This window comes from Labrus bergylta, chromosome 22 (assembly GCF_963930695.1).
Source record: "Labrus bergylta chromosome 22, fLabBer1.1, whole genome shotgun sequence".
Lineage (NCBI taxonomy): Eukaryota > Metazoa > Chordata > Actinopteri > Labriformes > Labridae > Labrus > Labrus bergylta.
The window spans coordinates 8,110,976-8,135,209 of NC_089216.1; the positions used below are offsets into that span (position 1 = coordinate 8,110,976).

At 42.0% G+C, this 24,234-nt stretch overlaps 1 protein-coding gene across 3 annotated transcripts in view; it reads left to right on the forward strand.

Moving 5' to 3' along the window:
• LOC109991341 (pyruvate carboxylase, mitochondrial) overlaps window positions 1–24,234 on the forward strand; it is a 272,579-nt gene that overhangs the window by 79,236 nt on the left and 169,109 nt on the right. For all 3 annotated transcript variants that reach the window (XM_020643641.3, XM_020643643.3, XM_020643642.3), the window contains exon 11: window positions 3,090–3,252. In XM_020643641.3, coding sequence (XP_020499297.1) covers window positions 3,090–3,252 — 163 coding nt within the window. The remainder of the gene's footprint in view (window positions 1–3,089; window positions 3,253–24,234) is intronic.

Genomic DNA, 24,234 nt, shown 5'->3' on the forward strand with positions numbered 1-24,234 from the left:
TGTGTGTGTGTGTGTGTGTGTGTGTATATAAAACTGGTCTATTGTTATCACGATTCCTGCTCCCGTCTGCTGCGGTTGACCTTCTTTCTTTTTTTTTTTTCCTTGTCCCGAGATAAGTAGTGAAATCCATTCCCATTCCTGCGGGAATCCCACAGAAATCCCATGAGCCCTCTAGTTCCTACCATGTCAGCACAGCACTCTACAAACACGACATGCATGTGTAAGGAAAAGTCAGAAGTTATTTGTCTGTCTTGGTTTGTTTCAGAAGATAACAAACTTTAAGAATAAAGCAAAATAACAAATATATTGTATATAATATAATGGTTTGATGGTAAATGTTTGTATCTTTAGCTGCCTTCAGTAGTTTTATATGATGACTTCTATGGCGCTGCAGTTGAAACGCTGATCTACAGACATGGTGCTGTATGCATGAATGTTTAATGTCTTATATAACATTCAGTTCTCATTCCATATGAGATGATAATGCAGCTCATTACATCGACTCAGTCATCCCCACTGGTTCCTTTTAATGTCCGTCTTCACCTCGCTGCAGATGTTTCTGACCTCGTCACTCTTCGGTCCGCCCTCTGTTTCCTCTACAGTAACCGTTATTTCCAACCAGCAGTATTTATTGTCGTCATGCTCTTGTGGAGGCTGCGAGTTGGCTCCGGGCCGTTTCTCCAACTCCCACTTTGCTGAAGGCGTATCACCCTCGTCCTCTTCCTTGAAGTTCGGCCTCATTGTGGAACTTGCTAATGATATGAGGGACTTTTCTTCAGTAACTGGCTGTACTGAGGGACAGATGTTGCTGCAGGCTCTTTAATTTGTCAGAGTCAAATTAGTATACAATGAATTTCGTAAACCCTCGAGGGGACTCATTCAATCAGTGTTGCCTTATGTTTTCAAAAGAGAAGAATTATGTGAGCAAAAAGAACTAGGCCAAACATGATTTATATTTATATTTGTAGTCTAAGCAGGGATGCCAAGCGTTTGACTCTAGACTCAGGAAATGTTCACATGGGTTGTTTGCCACTGAAATGTGTTTATTTGCATAAAAATACAGGGCTTATCATAACTTGGTGTTGATGATTTTTTTTTTTTTTTTCACTTTAAGTGCTGTTTTTGGTTTGCTTAACTTTTCATGAATATGCAAATACACTTAGAAGTGATTGGGGAAATAAGTGAACTACTGACACAACAAAATAATGAGCAAAGGATACTTTCTCTGTAATCCAGCTTTAGTGTTGTTTGTCATTGCCTTTGATTCAGTCTGAATTTAGGAATTTGAGATCAGAGGACTAAATGAAGGACTCAAGAATTATGTGTAAGATTTAGATGGAACGAGTGAGCTTGAATCCTCCTGGTGTTCTTTTGTTTCTCTTCCTCTTTTGTGTAATAAGAACTACAGCTGAGAGTGTTAGAATAAACCGAATTATTCTCTAAAAGTGTCCTTAAATGGCTGCAGTCCACTGGAGCTAACAATCTGCTGGACCCAGCAAAGCCAAGTAAGTGATGTGAGTCTGCTAACCCCCAGCTGGTATCCTATTGAAGGATACCAGCACAGAAAGAACTGGGAAACTGAGAATCCTTCCATAACAACTGTTGGGTGCATTGCTCATAAAGTGACTCATTTCATCTTGTCCTTTTTATTATGTGAAAACAGGAGCAGGAGCTGACTGATTTAAAAAAAAATAAAGTGTAACAAAAACACGCTAGCACCCGTCCAAGTTATCAAGAGTGGATCTGCTTTTTTTTTTCCCACCAACACATTTCACACCAGACTTCAGAATAATTGTCCTTCTGTTTGGCCAGAATGTGGCTACCAGCTAATTGAGACGTTTAGGAGAAGGAAGCCAAGACGGTGTCCAACAGCTGAGCTGGTTTGCTAATGTGTGTGTTCCTCTCTCTCTCTCTCTCTCTCTCTCTCTCTCTCTCTCTCTCTCTCTCTCTCTCTCTCTCTCTCTCTCTCTCTCTCTCTCTCTCTCTCTCTCTCTCTCTCTCTCTCTCCCTCGTTCAGCCTTTAAACAGAGAGGCGCTGCAGTCGTCTGAGTGTGTGTTTATGTGTGGCAGAGCACCGGGTAGCAGGGGCAAAGCAGTTCAGGAATAATGTGTTCATCCACTGCTGCATTTAAATCTCAAACAGAAAACAAAGGAGACCTTTATCCATCTGATATGCAACATTAGACTGTGAGGTCATGAAGCTTAACCCAGCAAGTCTCATTTGAGCTTTGAGTGTGTGTGTGTGTGTGTGCCTGTATTGTTGCTAGGCAAAACAAATATCTTTTTGTATCTGACTCAAAAGCTTATCAGTGTAGAGCAGGGGTGGGCAACTGGCGGCCCCCATCAACCCTCAATGTGGCCCTCGGGTCAATTTTGACACATCAATTAATTGGAAACATGAAGAAAACTTGACGAAATCTGCCGTGAAATCATGAAAACCAGAAATATGTCCATAATAATATTTGATCACTGGTATATGTTGAAGTTAAATCTGAGACATAAATGACTGTAATCCTTTCGTATCCTACAATGTGGCCCTCTAGCACTGATAATTAAATGAATGTGGCCCCTTGCTGTGACCAAAGTTGCCCCATCCCTGGTGGTAGAGCAAGAACCACAAGAAGAGGTTTTGTTGTTCCAGCTGAGTGACACAGTCATGACTTGTTTTCCTGTGTTTATGTTAAACATGTAAGGTCCTATTTTAATTTTTTTAAAAGTGTTCCTCTTAAAGGTTTAAACCCTGATCTAGCTGCCATTGAGATCATATCTAATCAAACAACATTAACAAGCTAAAGATGTGTTGTTCTTTGGAAGACTGGATTTTCTATATCCTGGTGGTTTCCCCTGGAGCTGCAGCAAATTAAACTGAAGTTCCCATGATTATAATGTCAGGGATTTTAGAGGCCAATAATGGCTCAAAATGTTTGGATTGAATAAAAGGCTTCAGTGGCCTTCTATCATTAGTGTTGGCTGAAAAAAAAAAAATGTTCTCCACAGTGATACAAAGGGAACTTTAGGGCTATTCAGACAGTGTGCGGCCGTCAATTAAATTCTTCACCTCATCACCTCTCTCTCTCTTTGTGGAACAGCGTGGACCTGGTGCATGCCCAGCTGCATGTGTGCGAGGGCCGCAGCCTGCCAGAGCTGAACCTCAAACAAGACAAGATCAGGGTCAACGGCTGTGCGATCCAGTGCAGAGTGACGACCGAAGACCCGGCCAGAGGCTTCCAACCAGACACCGGGAGGATTGAGGTAGGGGCTCACCTCACCATATAACTCAAGGCTGAACTCTCAAGGGAGATGAAATTAGGATAGTGGCGGGATAGTTTCCTCTAACTTTGAAAGGAGTGAGAAAGTCGGCAAGACAACACAAATCACAGTAACAAGACGACTATAAATGTGCGTTATAGTTAATTTGACACTTCGACATGTGAAAGCCGAACCGATGGCTAATCTGATGGTAACGTGCCATCAGCTCTTACAACCTTGTTTGATATGTTTTTATGACGTATCGTAAAATCCAAACCAGCTTTGATATATTCCGCATTTGCCTAAAGGAAAAAAAAATCACTTACTGGAGTGTTATGGTTATGAGAGATAATGGAAAGTCCCTGACTGAAATGTGTTATCGTATGTGTGAACACACGTGCACGCCACACAGTCACAGCTGCAGGGATCATCCGGAGTTAAAGCTCTGTCACATTGATCCATGCTGTGGCTCTCAGCGCTGCTAGTTTAAATGTACGAGGTCTGTGTGTGGCATGGCATGATTTCCCCTGTTTGCATTTATGTTTCTGCATGGCTGAATGCTAGTCCATGTCCGTATCTCTGCGAGAGAGGGACATCTATGTGTGTCGTTTCAATGGATTTTTATGTAGCTGCAGATTTGGTGTGACAATGAGCAGTCAAAGTTTCTGTCCATTTCCCTTTTTGTGTGAAAGGAAAAGTGATATTGTTGGACAGTGTTCACACATGAGCAGACACAGAGGTCGCCATATGAGTGCTCTGTGTTTCCATGCACAGGCACGTGTCCTGCATTTCCTCACACCAATACGCCATTTCTCAGAGTGTCTCTATAAATCTCTCCCCCGCTGATGAGGTCTGATCCCTCAATGCTTTTTGCTGTCAAGTCCTTTTGCCCTTCAACCTAGACTGTACACCCCACCCACTCCTTTTCTGTTTCCCTTTTTCTCCTCAAACCATCCTGCTCCCCTTCCTCTAATGTGTTCCTTTGTGCTGATTCTCTATTAGCTTTTATAGGCCTTAACTGTGTCACAAAGCGCTTTACAAATAATTAAATGGTAATGAAGGCCCGTTTGAATCAATAAAAATGGCAGACTGGAATTAAAGCAAGGTTTAATAGGAATAAAAGAGGCATTTATCAGAATAAAAACAAATTGAACCTTGTGCTAAAGATAATTATAAGAGATAACGGTGCTTTTGACCTCAGCAGTGCGTTGTGCTTATACAAGCCTTGGGGTTTGTGTTGGCTATGGCGAGGATGTCTGGTTTGTAGCCAAGACTCAGCTAAACATGGCCGGATTCTTTTTAGGAGGAGAAAGATGATGTGAAAAAAAAAAAACTTGTCTCATAATATGACACAGATTTCTTCAATGTCTTGTAAGAAACATGCAATCCACAGCTCGGCACTGCTCATAAGCAGACACAGTGAAGCTGATCAATGTTATGATATTATTGTGCGAATGTCAAATTTACTGCGATAGGGAAGCTATAAATTCCTGGAGACCCTCTGGACTCATAACGTGTCCTCGCTCTTTCAGCATGTCATCGATGCTGTGAATAAAATACTGATATTGCTGCCTAGTGACTTAACACCGTGATTTTTGACTCCTGGGATGTGATTGAATTTCGATGTGCTCTGGTAGCTTTCCAATCAAACAAATCATTTCTCTCTCTCTCTCTCTCTATCTCTCTCTCTCTCTCTTAGTTCTGAGCGAGCTTGAGAAACTACATGGTTGTGTTGTGCACACAGATTTATTTCAATTTAATCTACGTCCATTGATTTATAACCCAGGGGTGGCTGCTGTAGTTTATAAACAGATTATGTGGCTCAATGATTGGACTGTTTTTTAAAAATGTTATCCTGGACAAATCACCCCGACATATAAAATATTTAACAGACAACAGAGCATCTTAAGCACTATTTAAATCGGCAGAGGTATCAGCAATTTAAAGACGTGCCCATCATGTTTCTTTCTCACTTCCTGGGTGCATTGCTACTCACTGTGAAAATGGACGTGTACCCTGTATAGTGCTTTTCTCAGCAAGTTGTCTCAAAGAGTAGCCATGGAATAGCTTGTGACCTTCCCATTTCAAGGACTTTCCGCCGTTTTTTTTTTCCACTATTGTTTTTTCTCCTTTTCTCCCCCTGCATCACTCAAGCTTCCCTCCCACCTTTCCCCTCCTCTTAAAATAATGTACATATTCCCCCTATACTTACCCCCCCCCCCCCAATCCATCACAGCCTCTTTCCCTCTTCTACCCACAACAACCTTTCCTCTGATATTATCTGTTCCCCATCTCTCTTTCCCCACTGCCCTCGTTTCCTCTGCTTTACCATTTAGCCTCACAGTGGAGACATGAAACATGTCAACAGAGCGACAGCCCCAGCTCCACCATTACCATGCAATATAAATGAAGCAAACACAATCAGCACAGGAAAGCCTGGATGTAGGAATGCTACGTTTGAGGGACGGATGAATAAATCATGAGTGAAGGGCTGTGACAGGGTCAGTGACTGAGTGACGCAGTGAAAGGTGAAGAGCAGGACGGTGAGAGTATCGTCACGCTATGGGCTTTTAGGTCTCTTGATGCTTGGAAAAAAAACTCTCTAATTATCTTTGATGATACGGAGTCATTTCTGCAACATTTTAACAGAAATTTCAGAGGCGCAAATGTCCAAAGCAGAGTTTGGAGGATGCCACAGTGTCTTACCACTTTGAACTTAAACTTAGTGCTTATGGCACTCTTGAAGATGCTGCCTGTCGACTCCCATCTCATGTAAGAGAGCGGCTGTGTGGCAGCAGGAGAAAGAAGGAACTGGACGCTGTAGGAGAACGGTTCCTGCTTCTAGTTCACACAACAATTGGCACCAAAGTTTACAATTCTTTTACTTCTTATAAAATGCTTAAAATGTTAGAAGCCTGCAGGAGAGAAGAGAGATGAATTGGAATGGAAACACAAGAGCTGAACACAGGCGGGGAGGAGGAGGAGGAGCTTGTGTTTTTTTGAGTAGAGGTACTGATTCTGTTTGTGAACAAAACAGAAGCAAAGCTCCAACAGGTCAAATCTGTAATGGATACACCCTTGTTTTGCATGCCATTGGAGTTCATTTTCTGGGACAACTTGGACAAAGAGAACAGACATGGGAGCTTTTTTTTATCCAGTTCTCTCATCCCCTTTTAATGGAGCTTTCAGTGCAGATGAAAGGAATAGGTGAGAAGATCTACAGACGGAAAAGCTAAGAGGTCACAAAATAGCACCAGGTGTGAATACGGAAGGAAAGAATGTGTGTTAGAGACGTAATTTTACACCCCGCCATCGCTCAGCTTCTATTCAGAAATCTGACCCTCAAATGCAGTGTCCCTTTGAACATCTGGTGCTGCGTATTGTGTTGAAAGCAGTTAATGGACAACGCAAGGTTTTTCAAAAAGTTTTCACTCTGACTTTGATTTTTTTTTTTTTGTTTAAAATCTATCGTCTTTGGGTTGGTGACTGAACTACAACCGACAAACTTGAATTTTATTTTCCGTTGGTCTCAATTCAAGCGCCGTATCGTCAATAAGGGTTAAAACCTTTTTTTTTAAATCACTGTTCAGCCAATCTTTTCCTAATAAATGGTGATTTTTGTGCAAGAGAGTGTGCAGGATTTTGTCACACAAAAAGAGGTTGAAATTCAAAATATTTCTGAAATCTAGCATCATGTATGACCCTTAAATGTTTCTACGTCGTCTTGTAACACTGAATACAAAAAAGAAGGAATTGTTTTTAATTAGCAGCCGAGTGAGTCAAAGAGCTCGGTCTCCACGGGGGGAAAGATCTGCAAATGCTGTATCAGATGAGAATAACTTACTGGATGCGGTAGAGGCTTCAACGACGACGATGAGGAGTGATGGATGTCATAGCACGCGGGTAGCGGCAGCCCTGTCGGCAGAATGACAGCGAGGGATTGACTGCGTGCTTTTAGATCAAGCAAGCAAGCAAGGAGGGAAGGAGAGTATTAAAGCAGCACCTTCACATTTTGTGTTTTAATTTATTTTTCTTGCGCAGGCACTCACAGTTACAGTCAATGTATCCGCCAACCTTTGGTCACATGAGCTCGGTGATTAAGTTTAGCTTGCCCGTTTCAAAGAAGCGCGAGTGGAAAAGCCTTCACCTCCAAAGGGCGATGAATGGCTGATGACGACAGTTTACCAGAGCCAGAAATCATGTTACTTCTGTAAAAAATAAAGAGGTGGAAATAGAGCTTTACAATATATACTCTGCAGGGACAAACAGGAGGTGGGCCCAGGTCTGGTCTTTCTCCATCCTGTACAAATGTGAAGGAGTGGTTGAACGTAGCATGTGTGAAATTTGTCTTTGTCGATATCATCAACAAGAGAGCAACAGTTGTAGTCCTCGTCTTCCCATCTACCTGCAAATCTATCCATCAATCTTCTTGTTACAGATGTCTCTCCATTTATTGGAGTGAATCGCTCCATCATGGCTCTCTATTTCAGCCATCATACGTCCTCCCTTCCCCTCTTTCCGCCTCGTCTACCTGGCCTTCTTTCCTTATTTTTTTTTCACCATATGTCTTATCACCTTATTCTCTGTTTCCTGTCTCTTTGCTGCCATCACATTTCGCTCCCTCCTCTCATCCCTCACCTTATTTTTACACTCCCTCCATATCGCCTTTCCTCCTGCTGTCCTTATATTTTTCTCTCTCTCTACCTGGCGTCTCTACAAAACAACAGCAAGTTGTCAGGCCATACTGTTCCTCTCTACTCGCCTCATTCTTATTATCCACCTCTTTGTGTAACTCATTTCATTTCCTTCATTTCCCCCCACTTTGCTCTCTCTCTTCCCTCTTCCCTTCCCACAGTCATGCATGATTCAGTCGGCTAAAAAAAACGCCAGCATCTACATGTAGCTCCAGAGAAACAAAACCCATCACACTGGCTGTTTTGTAAGCTCAAATGGAGCTACAAGACCTCACTACCTGATCTTACTTTTCTCCCATTCCTTTTCTTTTTTTCTTACCAGTCTGGGTTTGAATGTCCAAAAAGGATTTGATGAATCAGATTTCTCCTCTCCCTAACCAGCGTTACTCACATCTGTCTCTGTTTCCATCAGCCTCCACCAGCACGCCTCGTCCTCCTGTTTGTTTCTTTTATTGGAGCACATTTGCATACATCACTCAATGTTTTAATAATAGGTTTTACAATGCTGCAGTGTGTGTTGTGCGCGTCTGTATGCAAGCTTGTCTGTCTGCTTTTGTAAAAAGAAAAGTACGGGTTCCAATTAAAACCGTGTTTCACTTGTTTTTCCCTCATCTTCGTTTGCACCCCAGACACATCCTGCACCTTTTTGACTGTCTCACTTAGTTACCGTTATCTCCCATTTTGTTCAGTGCCATAAACACACCTATGGAATTGCTCGTGAAAGAGCTCGAGTGTTTTTCTGCTTGTTAGGCTAAAATGAAGCAGAATCTGTGGCTGCTTTCATCTCTGTTTGTTTTTGAAGGTCTGAAAAGTCTCAATTTAACTACCATGCAAATCAAACAACTTTCAACTTCCAAGCTCTGTTGGTGTTGTTTCCAAGTATCTGAATTTAGAAATACCAAGGGCTACGTGCTTATTGCATTCTTCACAACTTGTATGATCAGCTACTTTTTCTAGCTCTGTGTGACACAAGGTTTTTTTTTTTTCTTCTCTGAGCAAAGCATTAAAATCTCTAATTCAACTCCCAGCGCAGTTGTTTAGGTGAAGTCACATGATGTGGTGCGTTCCTCTGCCAAGCAAGATAATCTTAATAAAATCCTGTGGATTCCTTCTCCTGGTTTTACCTTACTGAACCAGTGTTTTCTCCCTCACACTGTTTAAAAATATTTAAGATCTTAATGCATGCCCCCCTCCTTCCCCCTTTATGAGTGTCTGCAGATTTGTACTTACTACAGTTTTCTTCAGTTAAATAATATACTGAAACGGTCAACCGCTAAATGTGGGAGCAGCTAAATGAAAACTCAGTGAAACTGAAGACATCTTGTTTTTGTATTGTAATTCAAATGTGTTGTAGTTGAAAAAAATGTGTCCCACTGACTCCAAATTTGATGAACCATACTCGGCCAATATGGTATCTCACATCATTAAAAAATAAAAATCAACACTTAAGAGACACCTGATCATCTGTTACTCCTTTGAAACACGAGCGTTCCTCTGGCAAGCATGACGATCTTAGTTCAGTCCTGTAGTATGTGTGTATTGTGCCATTATTTTCATATCTCATAGTGTATCCATGCTTGAGATTATAAAGAAGAATATCTGTTAGGATTCTCCTCATGTGCGTCATGCTACCTGATTTCCAAAACGTGTAGCATTTTTAAACTGCTGTAGTCTTAAGTTAGAGGGCCGTAAAGCGAGCACAAGTCAGTGTAAGTAAGAAGAATTCGATTTTTCTCAATAAGTTCTTAAAGCGATGATGATGCAGAGTTGCCAAATCCCAAGACCAGAATTTAAAGGCAACAAAATATCCTTTGAATGTGGTGTGCAATGGAATAGATAAACCAAGGTAACTGTGTGAAAGCAGACTATAGCTTGTGAAACACACACACATACACCATAAGGACAAAGAGAGCATGGGGGACACACAGGCTCTTCACACGCCACCTTGTTAACTCTGGTAACATCCAGGATCTCTGACCAGGTGTTAGAACCCCAGACACACACACACCTGCAGGAGGGCAAACCAGCAGCACCACAGGAACGGACACACATGCAGCAGCACAGGGTGTAATCTCCACAGCAACCACCTTTGACCTTGAGAAGGTCACTAGTGGAGATCCTCCAACGTGAGCTGACTGTCTCCTGCAGAGTGTGTGTGAGACGGAGAAAGCAGTACATGTCCTTTTATTTTAACTGTGTGTGTGTGTGCTTATCCTAGTGTTTTATTCACATAATCTCTGGTCCAATCTCATCTTACTTTGAGCGATACAATACCCCCTCACCCCCCTCCATTTCTGCCACTCATCGACATGGTAATTATAGAGCTAAATTAGCCCACTATTTTATGGAGTGACATTTCTCCCTTCCCTCCATTAGTCCAACCTCCTCTCAATTCTCTGCTCATGCATTAAGGTAGGGTCGCCAAATTACCGTCTCACTTTCTTTTCTCCCGCTCTGCCTCCGTCCTGCCTCCCATCCCTTCCATTTTCTCTCTGTTGTCTCGTCATTTGTAATTTAATTACTCAAAAGAGCCAGACAGAAATCATTACTAATAATATACAACCTGCACCAAAAAAAAAAAAAAAAAAATCATTACTAATAATATACAACCTGCACCAAAAAAAAAAAAAAAAAAATCATTACTAATAATATAGAGTTTGAGACATTTTAATCATTTACAATTCCAACAGGTGAGAGTGTTGAGAAAAGCTTGAGGTCGGAGTTTTTGACCCGTTGATTGCATTGTCATATCTGAATTGCGTCGCACATATGTGTCAATACAGCAAGTTTTTGCAGCTCGTTCAGGAGAGTCTAATGTGCCGAACACTAAAACCTATCGTCATTCAAAGACCAAAAGTGGGGAAACATGCATGAGCGCACTCAATAAAATGCTCTGCCACACTCTCAATTTTCACTTCTAACAGCCTCTGGTTCCACATGTCGTAAAAAGAGATCCCCAACTATTGCAGGTAATCAATGGAATCGATTTTTTTTTTTTTTTTTTTTTTAGCATCATTGCTGTGACTCAGACTCCCTTCACTGATATAAAACTCCTCCCAACAATGAGTGCTAATGAGTACTGCTTTCAATTTGTGAGAGAGAAGTTAAATAATCCCTGTCGATAAATGTGTTCCGCTGCAGAAGAAATGGGAAATGGATGCTTCTCATGAGGAATAACAACGAAGCACTTTCATGACATTATTCTGAAGCAGACGTTCAAACACTTCGACATAATTAAGAGGAACAATAAATTAGAAAACAAAGCATGAATGACTGTAATTGATTACCTTTGGTGCAGTATAGCAGCAAGAGATACCATATGTGCTGGCTGTACCCTCTGTGCTTCCACGCCAACCTTGCTCATTTCTTAGGACTAACTGGTTGAACCACAGCTGTACAGCTCCATATTATTCCACAGAATTACTCTGACTCGAATAAGATAAGAGCAAAGGTGCTAATGTTGTGACACTTTATACGAGAGATAGAAAGTGGTGCTTGCATTGCTTTGCCAGTACAGTAGATTATACAATAAGAAAGTTCATTTCTACATTTCTGGACTAATTTGTTGATGACATTATTCATGACCATAGATATTTGTGGGCATGTATGGATATTGTCTCCTTAAAGAGCCCATTTTTTGGGGTTCGTATATTTAATCTATGTATCTACTTTTGTACGTTCACAATAGGTAAAGTTTTAAAAAAGTGTCTGTTTTCATGTACTGCTCCTCCTTGCTCCCTCTCCGCTCTGAGTCTGTCAGCTACACTCTGTTGAGCCCACACTGTTAGACCCCACGTGGGCCAAGTCTGCTCTGATTGGTCTGCCGATCCGCTCTGTCGTTATTGCTCAGCTGCTCAGCACGCTTCTCGGAAATTTCAACATGAGCTGCAGGGCTTACCACAACGAGCCAATGGACTTAGATCAGTGATCTCACACTGACAATGACGCTGCACTGACTAATATTTATCGAGGGGGGCTAGAACCGAGCGTTACATGCGGCTAATGCTACAGCTAACAGGAGGATGTAGGAGAAGCCGCGTTTCTGCGGACTTTGAATTTTTGCACATAGATGTGCCTAAACATGCACAGGACACTTGGAAAACACACTAAAGGGCATATAAAACCAGAAAAAAAACATAATATGGGACCTTTTTAATTAAAAAGATATTTGTACAAATCACCATTGAAGTAATACCAGGGGTTATGTAAACCAACAAACAATAGTATCCCATGTTAGTCCACATATATACATAAAAGCATACATGGCTTTTTATGGAAAATTGTTATCGTTTAGGTCGCTTTTTTCTTTTACAAGATAGTTGTGCCCTGCGTTCCCATATGTTATCCTGAAACAAAATGTAAAATCACAAAAAAAAGTGGTTACATATTAAACAAAAATTCAACATCAATAGCTCTAAGAGTATCTCCAGGAACAAACAAGCACAACAGCTGCTCCAACAACAACCACAACAGGTTTGAGCCTCTCGTTTATCATAGATCATAGTAAATGATGAAAACGTTCAAGTTGTCCATCTGTGTGAGCGATTAGATTCTCAGTGGCAATACATTGAATATCCACAGCATGCTAATCTCCGCCGTTAAGATATTAGAAACGTGACATGCTTTGATAGACGTTTCCCCACGGACACATACTTAAGCTCAACCCATGTATTATTTTGTAGTATAACTCCATGTGCAGTAATGACTGTCCTGTTATCTTCCATCTCCCCACCCCCTCCACCACAGCGTATCTCTCCATCTATTATCATTCTCCAAGTTTTTTCTGGAGCCATTTCCATTTGCCCTCCTCACTTCCTGCTGTCAACATCAATTTCCACCTCTTTCCGTTGTGATTGTGTTTGTGGACCATACATTATTTACAGGTGTCTTCATGCATACAGGTGTGTCTGTGTGTATAGAATAGAATGTCAACACACCTTTTTTTCCCCCCCCAAGACTCATACTTCTGTCGTTTTGGTATTTCTCCAGCCGATCCGCTCTCTCTTCTCATTCATCATTCCTCCTCTGTTTTCGCTCTCTATCTGTTCCGTCACTATCTCTCCCCCATCCCCTCTTCCATTTCATATTCTCCTCTGCACAAGTTTTCTCTCTAGTTATTATTCACCTTTTTCTCCCTCCGCAATTTCTCATCTCTCCCTGGTGTACCTCGTTCCATCTCTCCCTCTCCTCTGTTAGTTGATTTGTTTTTGCAGCTTCATATTTCCGTCTTTGTCTTCCTTCAGCCCCTCTCTCGCATTGTTGTCTCCTGTCTGTCTTTGCCCCATTTTCTCCTCACAATTTTGTACCGCCTTGTCTTTCCCCTTTGCCTCTCCTCGCCCCTTTCTTGTTGCTGATTTGTTTTTGCAAGTCTTCCTCCACTTTCGCTTTTGTCTTTCATTTTTATGCTTTTGTTCCATCATTTTCTTTCTCAATCTGTATTCCTGTCTCTCGTCCTGCCCCATTCTCTCACTCTCCCCGCTTCCACTGCTCTCGATGGAAATCTTCTCCTGATTTGTCACCTCTTTAGTACCTTATTCCTCCATCGTCCAGGCCCCTCCCTCTCTTGTTTATTTCTTGAGCAGATTCCTTCATTCTTCTCTCCATCTCTTTATATACACCTGATCCCCATTTCCTCATTTTACAATATACCTTCCTATTTTTGTGGCTAACACTGCTCTATTTATCATTCTGTCCCTCTCTCTGCTTTGCATACCTGGATGCCATTTCTTCCAATTTCCCACCATTCCTCCTCCTTGCTCTCCTCTGTCTCTCCTTCTCGCTCACTAGTCCTTCTTTCTATTTATCTGCACCGTCCTTATATCTTCAGGGTCCATGACTGTATTTTTAAGTTGTCTCACGGACACACTCTCACTCTGTAATTATTTTCCTCTTCCAGTCTTTCAGTTGTTTTTTTTGTTTTGCTCTGTATGTTGTGTTGTAGGGGTTCATGCCACTTTGTGTTCAGAGAAATATTCTTTATGCTGGAGTTAGTAGCGTCTCCTATCTGCACTCTTAGTTGGTTTTACTCAGGTCTGTTTTTACATTAGTAGAGACTTACCTCTTTGTGACTCATCTGTTGTTTTGAGCACACTGCAAGACGATTAAATAAGAAACAATTCAAAGTTGTTTGTGTTACAGAGAGAGAGTGTGTGTACCCCATTACTTGTGTGTTTTATTCAGTAGGAGTGATATCAGGTAGCTGGCTGAAGGTAAACACTTCTAAGAAATAATTTTCTCTGAAAGTGTTTTCTTCTTTCTTGAAATACAAATTCAGAGGCCCTCAGCATCCAGGCCACATTGAAAAGATCTTTTTCGGCAGAGTGTTTGAAATGCTTCCTGACTGCTGCAGTTACATAAACTGAGATCAAGATTCAGAAACTGCCTTGATCATTTTGAATGGGGGAAACTTACTGGTTAGACAAACTTTTAAAAACATCCCCCTTAGTTCCCAGAGTTTGGACATCTGATATTTCCATTGCCAGAAACAGAGTTGTCACCTCATTAATGCTTGAACAACGGTTCCATTTATGGATTGGGCTGTGATCTAATTTGTTCTGAAGTGACAGGAAAACAAAATTGGATTGGATGTTTGAGTTGGATGAAGTGGAAACTTACCAATCAAAGAGGAAAATGATGAATGTTTTGACATCTTTTCTGATGGTCTGATTAGAAAGGCGGTAGTGAAGGAGAGAGGGAAAAAAAGTGTGAAAAATAGATGGACTGAGAGGAACTTCGTCAAAGAACAGTGTGATCTGAAATGTCACAAATATAATCCTAAAATGGGGTTAACAAGGGTTCATATTAAGGAAGGGTTTTAACGCAAAATAACAGCTAAAATGCTAAAGTACAGTTATGAATGTAGTACAGCACATCCTGTCAAATCTGGCAGAATCTAACAGAGTTATCCGTTTCTCTTGGGGTCAGTTGTCAGCCTCTGTGACCCTCAAGTTGCCAAGGCAGCACGGAGAAGAGCCAGGCTAATCACAACATGAATCTGACCTCGTTTTCCCCCGGCAAAGTCACAACTTTTAATTGGTATTAGCGACAGCAGCCACACATTTCCTCCGAGAGCGCGGCTACTCAGTCGGACTGGCAGACAAACGATTCCCTGCATTTTAATGTACCGCTTGAACGAGTGAAGGAGGCCTCCTGGATTGTTTTCGGTGGCTGCCATTGTGAAAGACCCCTGTGTCCTTCAGCACGCCACGCATTAGTTTAACAGGAGCCACGGCACGCCTTTGTTCCTCCGTTTTGATTTGATATTATAATGCAGAGATGGTGCCTGTGTGTGCGAGTTGGTTTTCACATCAGTCGGTGGTCTTTCTGATCCCTGAAAGGAGGAATTAGAGTGAATTAACTGAGTCTGTTTGACTAGAGTAACCAGGATTCCTCATGTTCTAACGGTTAGAAAGGAATTTGGCTCGGACTGGCCATCAAGTCCCCCAAAAAAAACACATGACATTCCACATAATCTCCATAATAAGCTTAATTATGGAGATAAAATATGTGAATAAGGGTTGGATGGGTGTAAAGAGTCTTGATAAAGTGGTGCCAATGGCTATTGTTCACCAAAGCAAGAGCTCTGTCAGAAGGGAAGCCACTTTTCTCTGGACTGTTTCTGTTCAAAGTGACTCAGTTTGGAAAGACTTTGTCTCCAATAATTGTGTTTCCACCAAAGCTCTGTCATCTTCCATCATGCTGACCAACCCTTCAACTTTCTCTTCACTTCATCTCTTCTTCTCATCTCTCTCAGAATAAATCTTTCCTCCAGGCTCTTTGTATCAATCCCCCTCCCCCCCCCCCTCCTCCACCTCTCCTCCTCCTTCCTACATCTTCATCACCAACTGTTCCATCTATTCCACATCTTTTTACTCTCCCTCCTGACCCCGTCTTTCCCCAACACTCCCCGTGCTCATCTTTATTCCAGCTCTCATCTAGTTAATTTTACTCTTCTTTCATCTAGTCTCATCTTCTTGTTCCGTTCGTTCTCTCCTTCTTGACGTGCAGATTCTGTCGAAGAGGCTTCGGCTCATGTGTCCCACATAACCATGCCTGGCTAAAGAGGGGTTGTGTGTGTGTGTGTGTGTGTCTTTATGTGTGTAATGCTGTGTTCACAGATTGTATTTTCCCACAGTGTGTTCGCTGGAATGTGTCTGCGTTGCACTGTGTTCCTGAATTGTGCGTGCGTTTACAGGTTTAGTGATGCATCTGCATTTGTCTCCTTGTTGCATCTGTATGTATTTCAGTATCTGTGAGGCTGTATGTTTGTGTTGTGTTATATGTGTGTGTGTGTGTGTGTGTGTTTGTGTGGCTGGTTTTATCAGCTCTTGCAGATGGCCCCAGCCTCTCATCCATCGTTCCAGTAAAATGAGGATCCCTCTGAAGAGTGAAGGCACAGAATAAAGGAATGGACTGACAGACATGGGGAGAGAGAGAGAGAGAGAGGGGGATGGGGGAGGGGGGGATGACTCATAGAGGGAGGGAAAGAGTGAGAGAGAAAGAGAGGGTGGAAAGAAAAAGATGAGGTAGGAAGATGGAGGTATCGGGAGAGATAGCGAGAGATGGAGAAGAGAACAGGCCATCAAACGATGGAGGGATTGAAGGTGGTGATGGGAGGAGGGGGGTGGAGAGACCCCCAGAAGGGTCTGTTTACATGAAACACTGTGGGGTGTGTGAAGTGTTTATCTGAGAGTGTGTGTGTGTGTGTGTGGGGTCTTGATATATGAGTGCTTCAGACCTTTCGGCATACACACTCAAAGTTCAACCAAGTGTTGGATTTTGCAGCCATAAACATATCGAGCTTGTCAGCTTTAAGTGACTCTGTGTAACTGTGTGTGTGTGTGTGTGTGTGTGTGTTGAAGTAAATGGACATTTGAGTTGATTTTCTTTGCCCATGTACAGTTCCCTGTCAAGATTTGGTCACATAGCTTGAGGTGTGCGTGCGGATTTGTGTGTGACAGTTGGCTTGCATTATAAAGAGGGTTTTGAAATCGCCGTGGGTTACGCAATGTTTACGATTCAGCAGTGGCAGGAAAGAAAAACGAACAGGGAAAAACAGAGGAGAGAGAGCGAGGGATAAACGGAAGAGACACAAAGCACGACGAGAGGCGAGGTAAAGGAAGCGGGTGTGTGGCGACATGGAGAGCAGTGCAGGAAGTCAGTCAGAAAGGTGAAAGTGTGACAAAAAAAAAAAAAAAGTCTGACTTTAAACAGCGGAAAGCAAAACAGAAAAGAGAAGACAAACGGTGGAGATGGGAGGGAGAGGGGGAGGAGTAGCTGACAAGTCGATGGAAAAGTGGAAGGAGAAGAAGGTTAACCTGGGGAAGAAAGAGGTTTTTTGTAAAGTGCTTGAGGATGAAACAGAGTAAACAGGGCAGAGGAAAAAAAAACAGGTCTATGTTGGCATTTTGTCCCTTTTTATTATGTCTCCCTTTTAGGCTGGGAAATGTCACTTCCTGCGCGGCCTTCGATTCTACTTGTGTCATGCAGGAAAAGAAGAAATGATGCAGCAGAAGAAAATAGAAGGACACGTAATAGAGATGCCTCATACAGTACGATATAAAATCTCTTCTGGGGAGGCTTGCTAATGCTTTCTAAATTATGTAACTGGAGAAATCCACTTTGAAAGATGATTGTAGAGAAGTTGCTGAATCTTGAACCCCCTTTGAATAAGGGTTGCGAAATGCTCTTCCAAAATGAATATGAAGCAAGCCGGAATGAAATGCTCGAATGGATTATTTAAAAAACAAAGTTGTACATTTAAGACAACACAGTGAAAGTCTAACCCCTAACCCTTTTATCATCTTCTTTTTAAGCTGTCAGCAGGAGCACCGCTGTTTTTTAAATAGCTTCTTACCATTTTATCTTTTAGTCTTCTGTGAGCTGTTTCGCACCAAAACACCAAGTCAAATTCCTCGTATGTGTAAATGTACACGGCAATAAAAAAACGATTCTAAGAAAGTCTTGGAATGCAAAGAAAAAAATAAATAACAAACCTTATCTTACTGGAAAGCGTCAACGAACCTCACTTTGCTTATTGTATCTCTTCATTTCAAATCAGAGGGAAGTCAGGGTACAATGAGATTCTTTGTGTTTTCTCTCTAAAGCAAAACAAATGAAATGACCTTACTCAAGAGAAAAAAATCAGAAATATGAATTAAGTTTAGTAATATGAAATAATTTCCTTCATTTAGAGTTTTCTCTGGGAGTCTTGAATGTCAAACGAAAAAAAAACCAAGATTGAAAGTATACTTCACGTTTCCTGTTGATTGGCCGATAGGCGCTGCAAGGACTCCGGACGCTGCCGTCTGAGCGGTGCTTCATTATGTTTGTTTGTTTGGTTTTAACCCTAGGGTACAGTGAGTCTAGTGGCAGGGGCTTATTCTTTGTGTAGAATTTAAGAATGAGTATAAAAGCAGCTGCCGAGGACTTCAGGGAGTCGAGTGGTACAGAAAGATTTTAAAGGTCAGCTGACGTGAGAGCTGGAAAACGCTGTGAATAAAAAAATAAATCCTCAAGATCTTCAAATGAGAGCCCGAGCAGCCAACAGTCATCAGTGGATTGCAGAACGGCCTTTTTTTTAGTTTGCAAAAACAGCTTTATTCATGTCAGAAATCATTATGCTGTTTCTTAAAGGAAAAAGCTATTGCGTAAAAAAATAAATAAAGATTCAGTATGTTTTATTGACAAAAATTCCAATCATGTTCACCATGCTGGAGGATAATTTGTAATCATAACCGAAGTGATCAAAGTCTGGGATTGCTGATCAGGAGTAGTTTAATAAAAAGCCATCCACTCTTACATTCGACTGGAAGGGCGATGAGAAGGTTAAAGGGAGGAGACATGAGTATGAGGGATGAGCAGAATCCCAGATTAGAGTTGGAAAAGGAGGGAGGAGGAGAATGAATGAGCTGGGAAAAGCCACCTAATCGAATTCATTTTTTTCAATCCCATTTTAGCTGATCCTTAGACGTCACCAGTGACCAGATAAATCAGTCAGGCCTAATGACCACAATGTGTAGGGGAAACAGTCAATCCCGTCATGGATTAGAGCTGGTCCTACTGGTTAAACAGATTTTTTCAGCTGGACTACTGGCAATTAAAATAAAATTAGCAAGACAATTACCAATTGAGCCAGAGCTGGATTTTGACTTGCGCTCTTATCTAGTCCATATGCTGTGTGTGTGAAACCAGCCGTGTTAATATGTCATGTAATTTAATAAAATGAACAGCGGATTTGGCTGGAGCTGGAGTCTATCACTTCCTTCACTGCCTTGAGAGCCATTTCAAATGTGCACTCACTGATCATGTGACATCCCAGCTCTGCGAGCAACCTTCTGTTTGTGTTTACACCCTGCATTATCTGTGGAATCCCTCCCGCACATTAAGAATCATGTCTCTCCCTTCTGGGCGCCAGAGAAACCACTGAGCCACGTTTTAAATGTCAGAGCCATGATGATCTTTACCTTGACACCAGATGGGTTAAACCTAGAAAACAATTAGCTCTGCTGTCGACTGTTGACTAAAGGAATAAGACCTACAGTTAGTACAATTGCTTCACCAACATAATGTATCTATGTTTTGGGTAAGTTTGTCTCACTGTAGACTTCTCAAAGCTGAAAAATGTGGTGATCAATTCAAAAGTGAAAATCTTAGAGTTTGGAGATCCCCTACAGAGACAGGAATCCAACCAGCAGTACATTCATCTTGTATAGATAGCTGGAGGATTTGGCTCCAGCCCTACAGCAGCACCATTTGTTTCCAATCTCCATATTATCCCCATTAGCTCCCATTCACATTCTTGTCTCCACCTTCCCCTTCCTGCTCTGCCTGAATAATGTACTCGCTTCAGGCCCACAGGTTGTTGAGAATCTTCTGCCTGTCGCACAAATGTGTTACCATTCTCCTGCTGTACTGCCATACCGAAGAGACATTCCCACGCCACAGTTTTGGTGTTTTCTCTGAAATATGTCCCGATTTCTGAGCATGTGTTTAAGCTGAAAGAAAACTCCCCCGTCCATGAAATTTTAAAAGCAAAAACCGCTAAAATGTCTTTCTGAATTCCTGAAAAGCTGCTTGAGTTATTTCCCTCCTCCTCGCCAAAAGCGGCAATTGCATATTTAGGCTGGCCAGCGTCGGTCGTCCCTGCTGTAAGGGTCATGCTGCAGCCAGCCGCGGCCTGTGCAGCTGAGCGTTATGGACCATGTGTAATAATAGCTCGGCTGAATTGAGATGTGTGGGTGTAATGTGGTCGACGCTGTCTGGGATGAAGTCATTAAACTGACAATATCTTAACATTCCACACATGACGGATTATCGACTGTCGAGCCAAGAAATGTCACACTAAGCCTAGCGTCCTCATTTAATAACTTATTTTCCACTTTGCCAAATCCACTCAAAAAAAAAAAAAAAAGAGAAGAAAAAAAATAATGCATTGCAGTAGACTAAATGTCAAATGGCGTTTCGAGGTTACATGTGGCATGTTTTCAGCACAAAATGCGGTAAAGCTCGTAAATAACTTAAGCCTGTCTCTGCAGATGTTTAATTTGAGCTGGTAGCTTATAGTTTTAATCAGAAATAATGAGAAATTTAAATATTTAAAGACTTCTAGAGGCGTATAATACTGCGATCGATAATTGACTGTAAATGCAAAATTACAAAATGGCAGGAAACACGGAGGAAAAGAAAAAGGGGGGTCAGGGTTATCACCAGATGAACGACGACTAATGAACGTTTTTAATTATTTTAAAGCTTTGAAATAGTTTTCTTTAAATGAATTTACAGGTAGTTCCTTCTGTAACACGGTGTCTTTCCTCCACCTTGACATGAACACTTTCCATTTTCTTCATGTGCATGCGCTGTACCGCCGTAAAAATTGATTCACGACAAAGAAAGAAAAGGTTTACTTTTTCATTTTAAGAGAATTTATTTTACTCCTGTAAAACTAAATACCGAAAAGGTCTCAAAGGATCATGGTAACACATTTCACACCTGTATGATGCAGGTACCAGATATTCCATGAATCATAAAAGTTTCACTCCAGGATATTTATTTCCATCCTAAGGGCAGCGTCCAAACATCCAGGCAGTGCTGCTCTTACAAGGGAGGGTCTCTGTATCACAGTCATTCATGTTCTTTCTCCCTGCTCCTCTCTGCCCTCTGTAGTGTTTTCTGAAAGCAGCTCAGCAGGGTGAGAGGAGCTCGGCAGTGGCATTATACTTCAATAAAAAATTTCCCCTGACCTTTCATTTTTATAATAAAGCAAAATTTCAAGACACCTTGGTTCACTCAGTGCCATGTTAGCCTGCAGCCAAAGTAAAGTCAGCTGGGTGTCTCTGCTCCGCTGTGACACGCAATCTCTGGTTTTAGCCGGCCCTGAATTTGTGGTGCTACATCTGACTGTGGAGAAAAGGATTTCCCCTTTCTTTTCACCGAGCTTAAACAAATCTCCAAACAGTGTCCAGTTCAACAGAAATAGAGGTTTTGCTTTAATGTGCTGCATTTTCTATTTGAACTCAGAGGAAGTGGATCTGTAAAAGCTTCAAGTCCTTACATAAGGACCAAAAAGTACCTACACTCTACTATTTTTCAAGACCTGCAGAGTAGCTCCTATCTTATTTTATTTCTAACTGGCAACATTTTTATCTAATTTTAAGTCTAAATGACAGAGTGCAGCTGAGGGTGACTCAGCGTTAATACAATTCATTGTTCCCTTGGGTACCATCGCCATCATTATCCTGCTCAGGTTGGACACTTCAGAGGTGCTGCGAGCGGCAGGCTTGTGTGTAAAGGAGATAAATTATATGTAGTGTGCTTGTGCTCACAAATTGGCAAACAGCACATGTTTATGGGTTTGGTTCAATGATTTGTGCATGTTAGTGTGATGTGGGTCGATGCATTAGGATTCAATTGAAAAGAGCACATTGGATTATTTAAGCATTTCATTGAAGACATTTCAAATAGATGGAATGACTGAATCACATTAGAGCAGGTCATGTAGACATCTTTTCAAGACAGTAAGTCTCTGAAAGCCACTCGTAAATCTCACATACTACTGAGGGGAGAGAGCAGTGAGGGTCAGTAGAGACCGGTGTTGCAGAGGGAGGGATGAAAGAGTGGAGGGGAAAGAAGCTTGACGGATGCTTGAGAGCGAGAGAGGACAGCCTTCCTCCTTTTTCCCCCCCTCCTTCTCCTCCCCAGTGTGGCCATCTGCACAGAGTGCGATTAATCATCCTGTATCCCCAGACATGGCGAGCCAATGCTGTGACACTCAAAGCCCGCGCGTGCCTGTGTGAATAACGCACTTGTGGATGTGTTTGTGTGCCATTGTTTTGGGTGTGCGCTTTAATTCTCCAGCCAAGTATTTTGGATGCATGTGTGCGTGTTTCGGCTATTTCTGCAACCCGAGTGTTAGCCTCGGTGTGTGTGTGTGTGTGTGTGTGTGCGCTCAAGTGCTTGTGTGTTAGAGAGAGACACAGACAACAAATGTGTGCATGAGTGTTGGCATTTATGACACATTCTATTTGTTTACCGTTGTGCCGCCGGCGGTTACGGCCAGTCCCCGTGGCAACCCGGGCATTGTTGATGGTGTTAATTAGCGACATGTCCCTAACGGTCTGCTTGACTGGAGAGTACGGATTGAGAGTGACAAATCGGCTCGTGCACGAGGGTGTGCACAGGCAAGTTTTTGGGAAGAAGAGAGGGATGGAAGGAGGGAGCGGTAGCCTTGTCCCCGGGAAAATTGTGTGCATATACAACTAATTTGCATATGCAATTACTGTTTGTAGGAAATGTAATACTGCAATTGCAATTTTTATGAAGATAGGGAAACATTATTCTAAATGTATACAGTATCTGGAAACATCCACTCTTTGGTGTTTTTCATTAGTTTTCTGTGGAGTCTCTGCTCCTGGCAAGTAAAGCATGATTGTTGTGTCGGTTGTATTAAGGCTTCTCGTGTTTAACACTTAGGTTAGGATTAGGGAAAGATTGTGGTCTTAATTAAATATTGAAAAAGAGCAAGAGCACTCCCAGCATGAGGTAGGAAGCATTGACTTTTTAAGTATTTACCGACACTATAGTCGCTCTCCTCTCAACATAAACCAAGTGTTTTAGTAGCCTGACCACAGCCGCTTTTAAACTTTCACTTATAGTCTCTTTGTAACAGAAAATGGGGTTTTGCTTAATAGGCGGACGTACTCAATTACCAAGGCAACAGATAGCTATTCAAGCATACACTCCCTTCAACATGTATTGAGACGAGGGGCCTTTTTAAAATACTCAGGTGAAGAAGTAGTGCAGGGTTTAGCTCCTGGCACCCCAGGCCTCTTTTCAGCATCCTTAGATACAGTCTCGGTCAGAGTTGTAATAAACCACCTCAGCACTGTACTCCCTTTCATTCCTGGTCAGGCTGCCAGAAACGACAGACCGGTTCCATCAGCTCAGTCGCTGTTTCTGCAGCTGCCCCCCCCCGCCCCGCCAGCGTTCAATGTTGGGTTCCTTTTGCGAAGGCTTGAAACCTCCTCGTTCTCGTGGTCCAGACCTACTATGCCAGCAGTCTTAACACTAACACTCCCCCAGGGGTTTCAAGCTTCCCAGTGTGGGTTCTCAGGGGTATTACTACATGTAGCTAAGGGCAACAAGTAAATTGTCTGTCCATCTGGAAACTCTTCAAATTCTCTGACCGTTCTGGCCAAGCAGCTGGAAGGCATCAAATAGTAAACCATAAAATATGTATTTTAAAACATGATGCTAGTCAAAAGCATCAGTGAACACAGTAATAAAGTTGTATTCTTGAAAAGTAATCGTCATATCCCGAACTTTGAAACACTTAGATGTCTTTCATAATTTGTGTTTTAGCAGCAGCTTCACTTCTAGAGCACAAAATGACATTATTTATCAACAGTCAGCATTCCTTGCTGAAAAATACGATGAGCTTAAAAAAAAACACCGAAATACACCAGAGTGTGACTTTAGGTCAGTGGCTCCTGGTGTCCATTTCTCAGCTATGCATGCCAAACCATTATTGTGACCTTTTTCCTTTGACTCCTGGGCAAAACAAGTAAGTCTCATCTCCTGGCGTTCTTCTTTCTTTCCAGCAAAGCAAATTAGCAAAGCATAGCAGGAGAAATGGTTTAAAGAAGGAAATGAAAAGAAGGCAAGGATGGATGGATGGAGTTGGAGGCACAATGGGAATGGCTGGTTATTTTGCATGTCTAGAATTGAATGCACATATTGAAAGGAATTAGCTGGTGATGGATGTCAGTGGGGAATGGAGGGATGGGATAGTACA